General features: G+C 49.1%; 1 protein-coding gene across 2 annotated transcripts in view; it reads right to left on the minus strand.

Annotated features, from left to right (window-relative positions):
• Positions 1-6,444: 6,444 nt before the first annotated feature.
• The window catches only part of ABCG4 (ATP binding cassette subfamily G member 4), a 71,204-nt gene continuing 60,631 nt past the window's right edge, over positions 6,445-17,017 (minus strand). For both annotated transcript variants that reach the window (XM_032964452.2, XM_032964453.2), the window contains exons 8-15: positions 15,713-15,827; positions 13,705-13,862; positions 11,530-11,634; positions 9,982-10,150; positions 9,219-9,319; positions 8,264-8,422; positions 7,498-7,616; positions 6,445-6,713 (exon numbers count right to left, since the gene is read on the minus strand). In XM_032964452.2, coding sequence (XP_032820343.2) covers positions 6,482-6,713; positions 7,498-7,616; positions 8,264-8,422; positions 9,219-9,319; positions 9,982-10,150; positions 11,530-11,634; positions 13,705-13,862; positions 15,713-15,827 — 1,158 coding nt within the window. In that variant the 3' untranslated portion in view covers positions 6,445-6,481. The remainder of the gene's footprint in view (positions 6,714-7,497; positions 7,617-8,263; positions 8,423-9,218; positions 9,320-9,981; positions 10,151-11,529; positions 11,635-13,704; positions 13,863-15,712; positions 15,828-17,017) is intronic.

A 17,017-nucleotide genomic window follows, 5' to 3' on the forward strand; every position in this document is an offset into this window, starting at 1 on the left:
GCTGTACGGAATGTAAACTAAACACGGGGAATGGCTTGATAAGTTGTATAATCTCCTGTAGATGTCACTACCACCATCAACACTTTCACCACTCTTACGCTTCTGAGACATGATGGGGCTTAATAATGTTCATGAAAAGCACAGAGAACGTCGTAGTGAACGGCACAGCGACAACACAACAGACAATGGCGGCGGCCCAGGCAGAAATGCTGGGAATGTTGGGTAATGACACCGGACAATATCCGCCATCTATTGCGTAGCGGTTGAACTTACGACTCGGTCCGAACAGGCAGGTTTGTTCGTATCTCGGAAAGTTCATAAGTCGAATATTCGTAAGTGAAGGAGTCCCTGTACCCTAACATGGTCATTATCGCTGCCAGCAACCGTCTCCTTCCTAGAAGTGAGAGTTTGAATCCCGCATGGTGGATCTCGCCACCCATCAGCAGCCTGCGTTGGGGAATCACTGAAAATGGAAAAACACGTTTCTGTGAGTGCCACTTTCCCCACTGGTTGCGCAAAGACAAAATCACACCGTTTCCCATGGTGTCTACAGTACATGGTTGTTAACAGTACAGACAAAATCACACCGTTTCCCATGGTGTCTACAGTACATGGTCGTTAACAGTACAGACAAAATCACACCGTTTCCCATGGTGTTTACAGTACATGGTTGTTAACAGTACAGACAAAATCACACCGTTTCCCATGGTGTCTACAGTACATGGTTGTTAACAGTACAGACAAAATCACACCGTTTCCCATGGTGTCTACAGTACATGGTTGTTAACAGTACAGACAAAATCACACCGTTTCCCATGGTGTCTACAGTACATGGTTGTTAACAGTACAGACAAAATCACACCGTTTCCCATGGTGTCTACAGTACATGGTTGTTAACAGTACAGACAAAATCACACCGTTTCCCATGGTGTCTACAGTACATGGTTGTTAACAGTACAGACAAAATCACACCGTTTCCCATGGTGTCTACAGTACATGGTTGTTAACAGTACAGACAAAATCACACCCTTTCACACGGCGTTAACAGGATAGGGTACCAAGCAGGAGAAGATGAAACCACCACACCACCACCACCACCCCCCCCCCCCCCTAACTTTGGTGAGAGCAGATTCACAAAGAGCTTGCATTTTTTTAAAAATCCGTGTGGTGCCCCTCAAATGTATTGCCCAGAAACCTCTGCACCATACCGTACGCCCCTCCTGGTGGACTCTCTTGCTTCGCGACGCCAATTTCTGCGGGACCCACCATCACAAGCGTAATGTGAACTTCGCCAAAACAATCCCTACTCAAGGTCGTTCGCAACACGTACGTCCTCGCGAACACAATTTGGGGCATTGCGTTTTATACGCGGTTGAGTATTTTGTGGTAATAAATCCAAAGATTGAACCCAACATTAAAGACAAAAAAAATACACACCGTCTTTTTGCGCAGTTATATGAAAAAAATGTCTGCTACAGTTATACCTGATAAAACACTCAGCACGTCCAGAAGATGCTGCATGAAATACATTTAACACGTGTCCATTTTTTTTTTTAGAAATTGCTTTTAAAATCATGCGTTGTCATCATGCACGCGAGCATAAAACACTTCCCCGTACAGTGGTTCAACATCCAAACAAACTAAAAAGACTCATCACCAACAAAGAACCAGCATCGCGCATATGCTCAATCATCATTATTATTATTCAGAATAGTGTCACATTGCTAGCTATAAGCAAGTAACGCACTATAGCCTGGACAAAATACTGCATTGCGTTTTCCTCCAACAGCAACAACTCACACTCTACATGGCTATCACACGGAAGCATTGCCGTGTTAAATATAACCACAGTGATTCCACAAAGGTTATCGTGTAGGACATTAACTGAGCACAGAGAAGTGAACACTCATATTATTCAAACACAAATGCGCAGGTGATAATGCATATATTGCAAATATATATTTTTCCAATTTGATAACTACAAATGTTTTCTTGTATTTTCAGTCTGCCACACAAGACCACTCGTGTCCATGTTGTCTAACCTATTGCCGACTTCATTCTTAGCACTGGGTCACAGCACTGAAGTATTCAAGCCTACGGCACACATTTGTTATTTGGTACAACATCATCACCACCACCAGCACTACCGCTGTACCGTGATACATTTACTAAAGGCGGTTGAAGGTTTGTTTTTTTCTCGATGAAACAATGAACGAAACCTCACTTCCAGGGGTCGGCAAGCAAAACAAGAGCCATCGTTTTCGAAATGGGTGAAAAAAAAATCAATATCAAGAGCAGCAACACACGTGAATACGAGACACGGTGGGGTCTTTAATAAATAAAATCATGAAGCAGTCACTTACAGAGCCGCACGCGGCTCCGGAACCGCAGATTGGCTCGCAACGTAGCATGCCACCTCAAGGTGTACCCACACCTGAGTGATCAGCTGTGTCTGATATTCAGTAGCTACTTATAGGTAACCACATGCCAGTTTAAAAAAATGTTCATCAGGCAGCATTTAAAAAATGTTAATTCTTATCAGGCCCCACGGTGGTGAAAAGTGTAGCCTCTGACTCTTATTTACTATCGCTCTTGCGTATCTGTGTGTTACGAAGGACCATTTCTCACAACGTCACCTATTAATCTGATACATTTTTCCTTTTCAAGGCAGTGCCAGTGACGGACATGTCGAGCTTGTTGCCGTGTGCGCCTGTGCACCACTGCCATCGCAGCATCACCAAGGAAGGTCGGGTCAGTTGCATGCAACCGATTTGCTTGTGTGCCAATGTGCATCGGTTGCCCGCCAATGTGCATCGGTTGTGCACATGCACGAAAACTATGGTAGGTCATTCGAATTGTGATGTGGCTGGGGAGAGGGGGTGGTGATGCAGCGGTTAGCGCTCTGCACTACGAACCCAGCCTCCCGAGTTCGATTCCCGCTCAAGGCCAACACCAGCGACGATTGTTTGAACCGGTCCTGGGCTTCCCCTGGGCTGACTCGGCCTTAAATGAGTACCTGGTGCGGTGTGTAAACATCGCCACTGGGGAGACAAAGGCGGCTGCCAGGTCTGGTGCTGGTCGCCCATCCCCTCGTGTGCCATGGCGGCCTTCATTGGGTGCTCACTAACACCACTTTTTTAGGCTATGGGGCAACTTTTCCTTTGTTAACCAGGATAAGGGCAAGGAGTCATGCTGTAGTGGGCATGACCAGACAATCTAGCCACTAACCCAGACACACCCTTGTTGCAGAAACTACTGCGATCCGGACAAAGCAGTTACAGACGATTCGGCTGCAATATTTTTTTTGGGAGAGATTTGGTTGCACGACTGATCGCTCAGGTGTGGATGCATCTTAAAATATTGAAAGCAACACGGAGGATATATATCTTATATACACCAAAAAAAATTCATTCGGGTTTTACATCACAGACTGAGCAGGTGATGGTAAACCAGCGTACGGCGACAGCGTACTATATCCGTGACTGCTCGAAAACAAATTAATATATCCGAAAAGAAAATGTCATATGTTTAATTACAAAAAGAAGTGGACTGGAAAGTAAGGCGTTTGGGAAAAGGACGATGAAATGTGGCGATAGGCGAATGTTTGTTTAGATTTCACACCAATGCGGCCCTTGTCCGCGCCTCTAACAGTCATCCGCTGATAAATTATCTAACGCCACGAAAGGACAACACACTTGGGAATTCTGATTTAAATTTCTGTCTGTGAGTGACGGTACGGCAAAGATACATTGTTAGAGCTTTCATTATACGGAGAAAATGCCTCGACTTTGGCCAGTCCCACATGTAAACGCCTGTGCCTGTGTCGACAAGCTCCATATAGAGGTGATAAAAACCGTCTAAATAGGTGAACGGGAAACAATGCCAAAGGTAACCAAAAACAAGCAAAACAAAGTACCACTATTTATTGGTATGATTAATAACATAAGTAAAAACCAATAGTAGCATTGTGTCGCCTGAAAAGAGATACAAAAATCCACGGGTCACAGAGACGTAAAAAAAAAAGACGATCACAACAGCTGTTGATCGCCTTCTCGAATCCGCATGATTTAACGAAGGAAAAAGTCAGGACTTGCTTTCACACGTGCACATCTACGTGTGTGTGTGTGTGAGGGGTGGTCGAGATATTCAGAGAACGGGACTTAGAAGTACAAACAAACTCACATCGTTGTTCGCTTTAGTTTTTAAACGGCTATACTCAGAACATCCATGCACTTATCCGAGGCTATGGGATTAAAAAGATAGGCTTCAAATAAGTCTACGATTATCTCCCTGCAACTTTGCATTGCATCGTCAATATTTTTTTAAATGCATAAAAATTAACGCTGTACACACGAGGAACCCGTGCGTTTTGTTTAACATTAAGACTCAAACTGTTGCCATAGGCACCCACTTAATGGTGAACATCCGCTGAAGACACAAGCGTAAAATGTGTCCGTTTTATATTCAGCCGTTTAGTGCCAAGACCCTAGTTAATTTTCATCCTCGGCCAACATCAGTGGCGAGCGGCGTCTAAAGTGGTCCCCTTCAAGTCTGACGTAGAAAGCGAAATCCTAGTTTTTTTATTTTTTGTCGATGGCTCAATGCCAATATAGCCATCCAGCAATTTCGACCAGATGACAAGATGTACCTTCTGCCACAACCGTAGTCGATGAGCGAGCAATCTGTTTAAGGCTTGCACGTTTTAATTTAAAATAAAAATGCAGAAGATTACCTCGACGTGAACACGTGGGGAAATTAAAGCTCTGGAAATAGAACCGCTACAGCGGTGCCCCAGACCCTCTTGATACACGCCGACGTCCTCACTGGACCACCTACCCCACACCCCACCTGAAATCAAGAAAGCCTTTTTGGACCGTCACTGCCGCTCCCCATCAAAGGTCGAAGAGCATCGGGCAACAGTGGCATATATAATACCCGGGAATGTGTGCCGTGTGACCTAATTCAGTAATTAAATGAAGACAACTATCTCTCTCCCCTCCCACGCAAGCAGACCTCGTGGGATGCGGGGGGACACCTGCTCCACACGTGGAAGGTGAAAGACTATCCGCCGCGTGACTGCGGAGCACCAAAACAAACCGATCGCTCACTCGGTAAACTCGTGCCCGCTGGACTCATTCTGGGCGACCGCGTGCCATTCTATTCACCGTCTCATGAAGCCATCGACTTGATTTTCGAACTTGGACATCGCGACTTATGATTGCCACATACAATCATTACGAAAGAAAAATAAATAAATTTCGGCCCAACATGTCCTAAAATAAATAAGCTACAATGACATTTGCACCGACTACAAAGATAAAAGCCGACGGGTTAGCGGGTGTTGCTACCCTTCGGGATCGTACAATTTTTGCAACCACTTGCAAAGAAGCAGCAGAACTGCCCAGCACAGGGAAGCAACACTTTTAATTCGTACTGCCATCTCAATACTCCGCCATAACTGTAACACGCTCCTGTTAAATGTCTCGCAATTCCACCTGTCTCAGCCCAGCTGCTGGGGCAATGGATTCTTCGCATTTAGGGTGGTTCTCAATCTCTGCCTGTGGTCATTTTCTAACATCCAGTCAACGAGTGCATTTTACACATTGTTGGGCAGATGTCAGAATGGTTCCACACTCAACCGTTGTTATTTTTTTGGTACAGTCAGTGAAGATTTGCTTTCCACGGCTCAAGACTCTCTCCAATGCCCGACGTACCAAAAACGAACGGCTGAAGAGAATCCACCCACCGCTTTTGGCACATCCAGCCGACCACACTGCTGCTGAATACCAAAGCATGAGCTTCGTTGGCAGGCTGCTCACAAAGCCAGCTTTCCTTTCATTGACAAATATCGAGCTGTCTGATGGCCTGCCAAGTTTACTAAAGCAACGCCGGCTGGCCAACGGGAAGCTCATCTGAGCGAGAAATACTCGCAATTAACATCCAGGTGTGGCGCCCGATAATGCTTCCGTACCCCAAGCACAGCAGCAGCAGCAGCACCCTCTGCCACGGCGGGTTACGAAACAAAAGCATCAGCAAAGCTCGGGTTGTTCCAGTTCCCGACTTCAACATCCGCCCCGAGAAAGCGGCACGGGCCTCTCTCTCACGATCGCCAAAACTCCCGCGGTTCGCGTGACCGACCGCCGCTATAGCGCAGACGCGACGTGTCCCCCCCTTCTCCCCCTGCCCCCCCCCCCCGACGGCACGCGTGCGAGCTGTTTTTGCGGGAGCGGGCGGACGTGGCGCGATTTATCGGTGGGGGGTGGGGGAAGAGAGTGATTTTCGATTTGTTTGTTTGCTCGTTTCGCGAGATATCGTTCCGTTTATCGTTGTTGCTTTCTTCCGCCGGGTTGCTGCCCACCACGCTTCCTTCGCCGCCGCCCCCGCTTGGCTGCTCCCCACCACGGCAGGGGGGGGGGGGGGGGGGGGGCGTGAACGCGTTACCGGCGAGGCCCGCACGGGAGGGGGGGGGGGGGGGGAGCTTTTATCTCTCGGCTTTGACGCGGATCCGCAGCACGACGTAGGCCAGCAGGCGCAGGCACAGGAAGAACACGGCTAGGATGATGAAGTCGAGGTACAGCTTGCCGTCCTGGACCGCAAGCTGCTCCAGCACGGCCGTCGGTTGCTGGAACGGGCAGAGGGTGGCCGTGGTGTTGCAGTTCAGCGCGGCGCGATCCAGCCCGTAGATAGAAATGAGGACGCCTTCGAAGCCGTACCTGTCGGCGCAGACGTAAACAAATACGAGTTTAGCGAGTTGGCAAGGGCTGTGGGTCCGTCTCCAGCGAAGGTAGAGGGAGCCGCAGCCTACAAGTAATACTGGGAAGGAAGAAGGTTCAACAGAATAACAGGACGCGCGAGAGCAAACTTCAAAATGGAACGAACGACGACGGGAAGGATTCAGCAAAAGACGAGTGCTGCGGTTTCGTCAAAAGAATGCCACAAAACAAGGAATCCAGCAGGAGCATTGGCAATGCCCGTAGAGGGCAAAAGAAGCAGAGGACGACCAAGAAAAAGATGGGACTGGTGTGGCCTGGGGGTGAGTCTAGAAGAGAGAGGGGAATGACCCAAAAACAATCAGCAGCAGATGTGATGCGATGATCATCACCAGCAGAGGAGGACTGTTTGCTGCTGCTGCAGCCAAACGTTTGCGGAGAACGTAAAGGAGGTTATAACTGGATAAGTAAGACACTTGTTTAACACGTAGGCTTTCGCGACAACTATCATTGATAATAATCGTTTTATGGGTTAGATCTTGTAAAAATAAATGCGTCGTTAACCCACCACCAGCCGACACAGCCAATTAGCAAAGGTTTGTCACGTTAACAAAACGTACCAATCGGTTACTACAACATTTACAATTTGAGTTAACTAAGTTTTTCTCTGGCGATTTCCACCAGCTTCAACAGGCGATTTGCCAGAAATGCGAAGGAGGCTTCCCATTTCCAGGCCTGACAGCAGGACGCCCGCCGCACGTCGTCACGGGATGCGCAGCAGCCTTACCGGACGTAGGAGATGTAGGAGATCCACTGCAGGTAGGTGGGGATGGTGTCGAAGCTGACAAAGAAGCCGGAGAAGAGCAGCACGGGTATGGCGGTGACGGGACCGGCGTAGGTCGCCACCTGGGTTCATCCACGCACGGCGTGTCGCCGTCGTAACGTGATCACTAGCACGCGCGACGTCTCACCACAGTGACGTCACCCCCCTCACAACAACAATCATAACAAGTCAGTCGCTGATAATCCACCGCTGGATGAGCACCTCCTCACACCGTTGCGGGTGAGTGGGGATCAGTTTACCACACTTTCAGCACGATGGTCAGTGTGGGTTGGTGAAGGTGGCTAGCACAGATTTGGACCATACGAGTACAATACAACAATGTGTTTTTTCCGTACTACCCTCTGCTGCCCACCATGTAGCCCCCTGGCCTAAAGCGAGCGTGTTGTACATGAGGTGGTCACGTGTTTCATGTCCGTCCGCCGCACCTCCGATTGGCACGGTTGGCTACGTACAGTGCGAAAGAAGTTCATCATACATACACACATTTTTCTTTCCAAAACCGACATTCTCCATTAAGCACACTCCGATACCCTTCTTTAACGAACTTTACCTAAAAAAAAAAAAAAAAATACTCATCTCAAAGTAAATTGAAAAAAATTAGCGACGGCATCTGCCATGCCGGGTAAATACCGTCAAGCAATTTGTTAAGCCAATGGCTCGAAGGAAGCCCCCCAATACAGTGGAAAGGACCGCGCGGGCCAGCGCGAACCTGCAGGGAGGTGGAGGCGGCGCCGATGAGAAGGCCCAGCGACTGCGCCACGAGCGACGTCATGACGGAGATGGCCGAGAAGAGGACGAAGCGCAGCAGCTCGGGCGGCTGCGACGTCATCCAGTAGACGATGCCGCAGTACGCCATGGGGAAGGCCACCTGCGCGGCGACGTTCATCCCAAACCATCGCGGGCGTGAATCACCCACGGCGACGGCGATTTCTACCGTTCGCGACAATTATGAAGTGACGCTTTTTTTATCATGGTTGCTAAGCCACAGGCAAAAATGCACGTCGAGTTTCTTTCGCCCCGCCCCCGTACGTAGGTAGCCAACCACGGTCATCGAAGGTGCCCAAAACGCTGAGCGATCGGCAACAAGCAAACCGACGGTGTGATAAGTAAGAGTTTATACGCTTCTCGAATGGAGAAAAGCGACGATTGGGAGGGATTTCCCAAGGGGGGGCAGTGCAATGGAAGGAGGAGTAGGAGGAAGAAAGAGAAGCGGTATTGTGACCTTTACGATGATGGTCATGAAGACCGGTGCGGAGTAGTTTCACAGCGCTGTGAACTCAACTCCACGACTCGAGTTGATCCCTGGTCACGGTTAACGTCAATTGGCGAGCGATATCTGAACCGGTCCTGGATCCCGCCCCCACCCCCGCCTCCCTCACCAAAGTGCTCTGACCAGCAAGGTGAAGTATGGTCACACAGCCACTTGGACCAACACGGCGCTGCCGGGTCCTTCGTAAACAAAAATGTTACGATGATAATAACAATGATGATGCCAACAAGAGTGATACTGCCGACCATGATGGTGCTGACGAGCACGATGGCAATTGTGGCCTCATCATCACTGATGACGACTACGGTGAAGGCATCGCAGAGCGTTGCCTCCAGACCGGTGCCGCAGCCACTGAGCGGGGAAGCCGCCGGTCATCCCAGCGGCGAGCGGCTACCTGGAAGGGAATGTCGGCCATCGTCTTGGCGAGGTAGTAGGCCTTGAGGCTGTACCAGTAGTTGAGGTGCTCCCTCATGAACACTCCCATCTCCTCAGGGACTGTGCGCACACAAAACGCACACACGCCCGCAATGCCCACGGTATATATATAAAACAACGAAAACAATTATAACGAGACTATTTTTTTTATTTTACCAAAATAGCTATGTAGTTATTTTTTTGCCAGAAGCATCCTGACTATCACTAATGCGAGCTCATCATGTGGAAATCTATAACAGCCACGTTTCTTAATGTGGAGGGGAAAACCGGAAGACCTGGAGAAAAAACCATGCAATCATGGGGAGAACATGCAAACGCCAAATATACAGGCGTCAGGGTTGGGATCGAATCCACGGCTTTTAGTATACCAGGCAAGGTAGTTAACATAACTATTTTATTTTATTTTACCAGGTAAGGCACACAGAGCTATACACAGCTCTTTTTCAGAAGCGACCTGTCTATCACAAATGATAGCTTAACGAAGTGGCTCAACGTGAACATTTATAGCGGCAAAACTCTTAAATGCGTGACGTTCATTATAAATGTCGAGGGAAAACCCGGAGGACCCAGAGAAAAATCCACATGACCACAGGGAAAAGAGACATACAAAACTCCAAATATACAACAGGTGTCAGGGGTCGGGATCGAACCCACGACTTCCTGCATACCAGGCGAGGGGGTTAACATCTCGACACCGAGTCACCGGCCGGAGGAGAACTCACAAGTGAGCACGGTGGGCATGAGGGCGGCGAACATGAGGAAGAGCATGGAGAAGAAGAGGAAGCCGGAGTTGTTGAAGACCTTGGTGGCCTCGTTACCGATGTGAAGGTACAGCAGGCCAATGAGGAGGCCGATGGCGATGTGGGAGCCCAGGCGCATGTGGGTGAGCACCTGAAACGACGATGACAAACGGGCTCGGGGCTCGCGCACGATCGCAAAGATGACGACCAAAACAATGATCCCCCCCTCGATAGCCTTCATAGACTGTCGGGGGCAAGTGCCGCCAGCGGGTAGCGGCTATGAAGGCCGGCACGCCACACGAGGGGAGGGGGGGCCAGCACCACGCCTGCGTCTCCCTCATGGCGATGTTTACACAGAGGGGACGACCGCCATGCAGCCTCGCGGCCAGACCTTCTCCAAGCCGGACTCGTGGAGAGGGGCGGAAGGACAGCCTTGGCGGTTAGAGGGCTCGTCCATCATATGCCAACGAATTCATCATTGTAATTACATCATTAATTGTTACATTACATTTACACGTAGTACCAAACGTGTAATTAACACTTGATAACGATAACTCAGTTTTTTTAATTGAAAATATAAATTTCACACTGAATCGAGAAAGGCATTGCAACATTGCCCCCGAGGAGCAAACTTAACAGGGCCATCCTGAGAAAAATGTCCGAATAATTGTTGGGGCTTTCCTACGTAAACACTAATAAAATTTAATTGTATTCACAATGTTATACAAGGTAACAACACGAACACGTATTATTAATGTACCGTTTAACCCGGAAGTCTAACTGTTAAACCCAAGACACGGATTCTGACTTGCACATCCAAGCCACGCTGGGGCCATGTGGGTCAGGAAAGCACGGGGTTGCTTTTCCACTGCAAAACCCGAGCAGTGCCGCTCACGTCGCGTACAATTCGTGACGTCCAGATGCATGCAGACGATGTGGTGATGCCGTACTCATTCGTTTGCACTGTACAAACATCGGATGCATTGCACACGTCACGAGCCAAGACCCTGGGGCCCTGCTTAGCCCCAAGCCAGATTCAGCTGTGGTGCGAGTCTAGGCTTGCACGGTTCAGTTCCAACTTGGCTTGGTACGAATTCCAGTGGAAAACCACCTGTGCCGAGCTGTATGTATGTTAGGGGTGAGCGGTGGTGTAGCGGTTAGCGCGCTGCGCTATAGAACTGGGCAACCCAAGTTTGATTCCCACTCACGACTAACATCGGTGATCAATACCTAAACCGGTCCTGGGCCTCACCTACGTCGAATCAGCCTCAAATAAGTCCCTGGTAGAGTATGTAAACATCACCACTGGGGAGACAAAAGCGGCCGTGCGTGGTGGTGGCCACCCACCCCCTCGTGTGCTGCTCCGGCTTTCATAGGTGCTTGCTAACAGCACTTGCCACAACAGTCTAAGGCTATACAGGGGATCTTTGTCTTTTGTCTTTGTATGTATGTTGAACTTCTTTCGCACCGTACGTAGCCAACTGCGAAAATCGGAGGTGAAAGTATAAGGTATCGGTCTCTGTGACTCACCATGTCCCTCATGATGGAGAGCATGCTGCGCTTGAATAGGATTGAGAACTGCGTGAATCCACCCGTTGAGAAGCTGTGGCAGTTTTCACTAACAGCACTTCGCTCCTTGGCGACACAAAGGGGAACACAGCACTTACACAGCGCCAGTACACACACACCGCGCAACACCTACACACTGACCAATCACAAAGCACACACTGCTCACAGCACCTACACACCGACCAATCACAAAGCGCACATGGCTCACAGCACCTACAACACCGACCAATCACAAAGCGCACATGGCTCACAGCACCTACACACCGACCAATCACAAAGTGCACATGGCTCACAGCACCTACACACCGACCAATCACAAAGTGCACATTGCTCACAGCACCTACACACCGACCAATCACAAAGTGAACATGGCTCACAGCACCTACACACCGACCAATCACAAAGTGCACATGGCTCACAGCACCGACACACCGACCAATCACAAAGTGCATATGGCTCACAGCACCTACACACCGACCAATCACAAAGTGCACATGGCTCACAGCACCTACACATATACACGGGCCATTCTATGGAATTTTAACAAAATCAAAACCGATGCGTTTTGCCCTGTAATTTCAACAGTTAAATGTTCAATTATTTAACTATTAATAATGTTCAATTATTAATCGTTCTGCGAGAAATTTCCTCGTGATAATCTACTTTGTTGAGCTATAGTTTGTGTCCAGGTCGCTTCTGAAAAAGAGATAAATAGCTCGGTGGGCCTTAGCTGGTTAAATAAAAAATAGTTTATAGTTTTATTTACAAGGAAAATTCATCTTCACGTAACTCAGGTTTCCCCTAGCAAAACGTGGCATTGCCTCAAGTGTCTCAATGAACATATATTTCATCTCCTGGTTAATTACAGGATACAAACAAACCTCACGTTGAACTTCGCATTGGTTTCCTTAGGCAGAGATAACCGAGGTCCCTGTCTCCCAGCACTCAGCAGAGGGAGCTGTTAGGCAGGGCCAGCGGGGGGGTTTAACGGGTCTTTAGGCCGAGCGAATCATTGGCACTCATTCATTTACAGGCGCAGTGCTCAATGAGTGCACACTTAAATTTTGATTTAAAGCTTTCGTGACTGCAGGGATTCATATTCTTGGTTCTTTCGGTAAAGTCACGTAGAAGGGAAACAATAAAATAATAAAAATATATGAGTGCACACTTGTACTGATTGAGCAACGGGGGAATCTTTCGTCAGCTCTGGCAATTGACGACATAAATATATCAACAGCGAAGAAAATCGCAGTGCCCTTTGCATATACCTCGCATTATAACCACGTGAAATGTTTGCCCAACGACCCGTTACAAGAGCTACGGCGGAGAGCAAATGCCAAAGGGTTTACACTTGGCAACAGAGTGCATGCATTATTAACCGCGTCTCTCACCGCGTTAAGACTTTGTGCATGCTCACACTCGTCAGCGTTTACCTTCGCGGCACGGCGGTGCTAGTGCGCCAAAAATACTCCGCGCCGGAAATCACAGCACAAACGCAGTCTCGCGCAAGCACAATGCCGGCAGGCGACGCAAGCGCCATCCTCCGCACACGTGCTTCTCCCGAGCTGAAGAAACCCACAATAAAGGTGCTTTACAAATAGCGCTGGAGTGGGCGCGCGTTCTTCGGAGAAATCAACGTCACACTTAACGGTGGGTCCACTCGGCCCATCAGCTCTCCGCGTGGGGTCGGTAAATGAAGCACCGCCGTGGTGAGCAGCGACTCTGTGGAAGGTACGGCAGCGGTTGCCCTGAGAATCGACTGCTCCCTGTCATATTACCGTGAAATTGTATTACCTCTGGATCAGGACTGCCAATAGCGATTCCAAAAAGTCCAAATGTCTCCCCCCCCCCCACCAACACCAGCCAACACGGTAACCTGGGCAAGCGGTGAGCAATTCGGGTTGCTTGAAGCAAGCGGTGGAAATTTCAAATTCCTATTTCTGGGCAATCTCGACTGCTGTTCCAATCCCACGAAGTGACCCCGAGCCACGCCCCAAAGCTCGCTGCGGAGGATACAAAACGTCCGACTGAATTAACACCGGCCACGAAGTGCGGCAGCCCCATCTCCCCCCACCCCAACCCTTCCCAGCTCCGCTGAAGCGGCCGGCGAGGGCCCCGACGTGCGCAGCCGCTCACGGTGAGCGCGCCGTTCCTGTGCGCGTCCGATGGCACGACCTCCAGGGCCCCGTCCCCGTCCAGGGACTTCTTGGGCTCCATGCTGCAGCGGCCCTCGGTCACGGCCGACACGAGGATGGGGTTGAGGTCGCCGTACTCCCCCGAGGCCACCTCGATCACTGCACACGCGGGCGGGCGGGCGGGCGGGCGGGCGGCGTCAGCGGCCGGCGTTACGATTAAAATAAAAACTATGAGCTAAACTATTGTTATTTTAGCAGTTAAGGCCCACTGAGCTAGACAGATTTTTTCGGAAGTGACCTGTGGCCATGAATGATAGCTCAACAAAGTGGCTCATTGTGTGGAAAAGTATAGCAGCAAAATACTCTAAATGCACGTTCCTATATGTAGATGGAAAAAACCGGAGGATTCGGAGAAAAATCCACGCAATCACGGGGAGAACACACAAACTCCAAATATACAACAGGCGTCGGGGGTTGGGATCGAACCCACGACCTCCTATATACCAGGCGAGGTAGTTAACATCTCGCCACTTTGGCAGTTTCGATGACCTGAGGATGCTCAATGCAGTCTCGAGCGAACCACTGCATCTACAGCGCTGAATTTAGTTGCCGCGAAATGTTACTCAATTTACCGGCGAGCTGAAACGATCATAATTGGCCGCGTTAAATGCTCGTACAGTGCAACTTTAGGGTGACGCAGCACAACATTAGCCATGTCATGATACGGCCTAAACCCAAAAATAAATTCGAAATGAGTGTTAACTGAGTCAGCTGTTTTTCACTTGAGCTATAGTCAGTCTAGTCGACGACCAGTGGACCGTTAGTGAAGTCTGGCACATATATCATCCATTCTACTTCACCCATGTTTCAAGCAGCAACGATCCCTCCTTCCTCACTTTCCCTTTACAAGAAGCATCATCAAACAATGCCAAATACGTGAATGGTACATTGCAAGCCAGCAAAGGCCATGGCACATTACGTCATACTCATTGGTTCTTTCGGTAAAGTCACGCAAGTGAAAAATAAATATGTCCTGCAACTGAATCGGACCTGGATCTTGTGTTTGTTTAATATTTTGGCAATCTTTTTGGTAACGCCTGCTATGTATGGTAACATGATGGTTTTGATCGGAGTCTCAGGGGGTTGTTTCTCCATGGTTGAAGAGACCGCTTTGCGGATAATGCTGTCTGAGTATCCATTCATCTTAAGGGCCTGGTGTACGTGTTCCAGTTCACTGGCTAGGTGGTGTTGGTCAGAAGTGCAGTAGGCCCTATGGTGCAGTGTTTTGATGAGGGAATTCTTCGTCATGGCGACGATCGATGTCACAGCATCATTGACGCCAGTTTCACAGCACACGGTGTACTTCAGTGACACTTGCGTAACAATAGCAATGCCATGCACATAATTAAGAATGCCTTAATGAGCCTCAAGCGGTGTTAATTTGGCCAGAATTTACATCTGAGTCAATAGGCTCAGTCTACAATCATCTATGGAATTTTTGTCTGCGAAATTCAATTAGTTATGTCAGTTTAGTGGACCAAAGCAGTGAACTATATGGACCACTCTTGTTAGTTAATTAACGTTGATGCGAGGCGAGGCAGTATGAATAATAATCTCCCTTTTACCGAGGAAATCCTCAAGAGTTCAAGAATTCACTGCTGCAGTGCCACCACCTTATTGGGAAACTCTCAGCCCAGCCTGAAAACGCATGGCATTCCCAGGCTGTCTCCCATCCAAGTACGAACGAGCGCGTTCCCCAGTGTGCCTTCCTCCTCTCAACCACTTCTACTGTCAGCACCTTGCAAGCTTTTTTTTAATTCAACTCCCGAAGATTTCCCGCAGCAGAGCGTGGCAAAATCTCGAAGGGAAATAAGAAAGAAAACACGCGCGGCCCGAAACCCGAAATCCACGCCTGGGATTACAACCGAGCGGGCAAAACCTCGCGTGTCAAATCGACCCGCACGCGCGGTCACGTGGAGCGCGACGGCGCGTGCGTGGGGCTTACGAACCGAAGTCGGCGGGGTTGTGGTAGGTGGGGCAGTGGAGGCCGAGCCCTCGCAGGTACGGGACGAGCTCCATCACCGTCCCCTTGTAGATGCACTGGCCCTGGCTCAGGATGTACAGCTGCAGCAGAGAACACGGCATCGCTTTAAACCGCGCATCACCTCTCGGGGGGGGGGTTGTGGGGTGGGGGGGGGCAGTACGCCGGAGTGAAAAGGCTGCGGACAGGTGCGTAAAATTCCCGAAGTAAGAAAATCCTCCAATTTAAATCGGCCAAGAGCGTCGTATGCAAACCGACAACTGGAGTTCAATTTCTCTTCTACTTTTACTAAAAAAAAACTTTCCGCAAAACAAATTACAATGTAGTACAATGTGTGTGTGTGTACGTGTGCGCTGAAGCATTGTGTGCATGACACCGACGGCCCTTTGCCAATCGACAGCGGGGATGAGGGCCTCCCCCGTGTTTTTTTGAGTAGCGGGGGTTATTTTACCAAACTTCGCCCCGCTGGTCAGAGCCCGTTGGTGAGAGGCGGGACACACAGATGTGTGCGCACACAAAGTACGGTACAGCAATCGATCTGGCTACACTGCCCTCTATTGTCCACAACATAACCCCGAAGCCTATAACGCCTGTGACGGTCGGTCAACCATCCCAAACACTATCTGGACACAAATTTGCTTAGCTTGAGACTTTATGAGTTTGGGCGCATTCTGGGTGATGTGGTAATATGCATGAAGCATTATAATTCTGAGTTAAATTAGATACACATTTTCTCTGCATAATGTGTGCGGCAGTTCAGTGCACCATGCTTAGACAACGTTTAATAATTATTGACCTTGCCATTGTACTGTGTAATGGAAACATTTTACAACAATACAATATTTATTTAAACAATCTACAAGTTGGCCTTGTACATTACAGTATGTATGCACACGTAAACATACCAATGAAAGGTCCCAATGTCAGCCAAGTTACATTTTAGGGAAAACTGTTGCTTGTGCGCACCTATTAATAGTGTTTTACCCAGGAAGGCCTCACTGTGTCTTTCGACTCTTTTTCAGGAGGGTCCTGCCAAGTTATCGCAGTAGGCGGGATATGCTGCTGCCACATGATCCCAATTGAGTAATTGGAAGGTCGTTTTTCAGCATTGGGATATTTTGGACAACACCAGTCACGTTGTGTGTATTTTTTTTAGCTATGAGAGGAAACAGCAGAACCCGGAGATAACCCATGCAAAACAGCAGCTTTTGGCAAACCATCGCACGACACTTTCAGGTGCACTTCTGCGGCCGTCTGGAACGCTCTCCCTTCC

Source organism: Petromyzon marinus, chromosome 32 (assembly GCF_048934315.1).
Source record: "Petromyzon marinus isolate PM22_M1 ecotype Great Lakes invasive population chromosome 32, UKy_Petmar_22M1.pri1.0, whole genome shotgun sequence".
NCBI classification, from domain to species: Eukaryota; Metazoa; Chordata; class Hyperoartia; order Petromyzontiformes; family Petromyzontidae; genus Petromyzon; species Petromyzon marinus.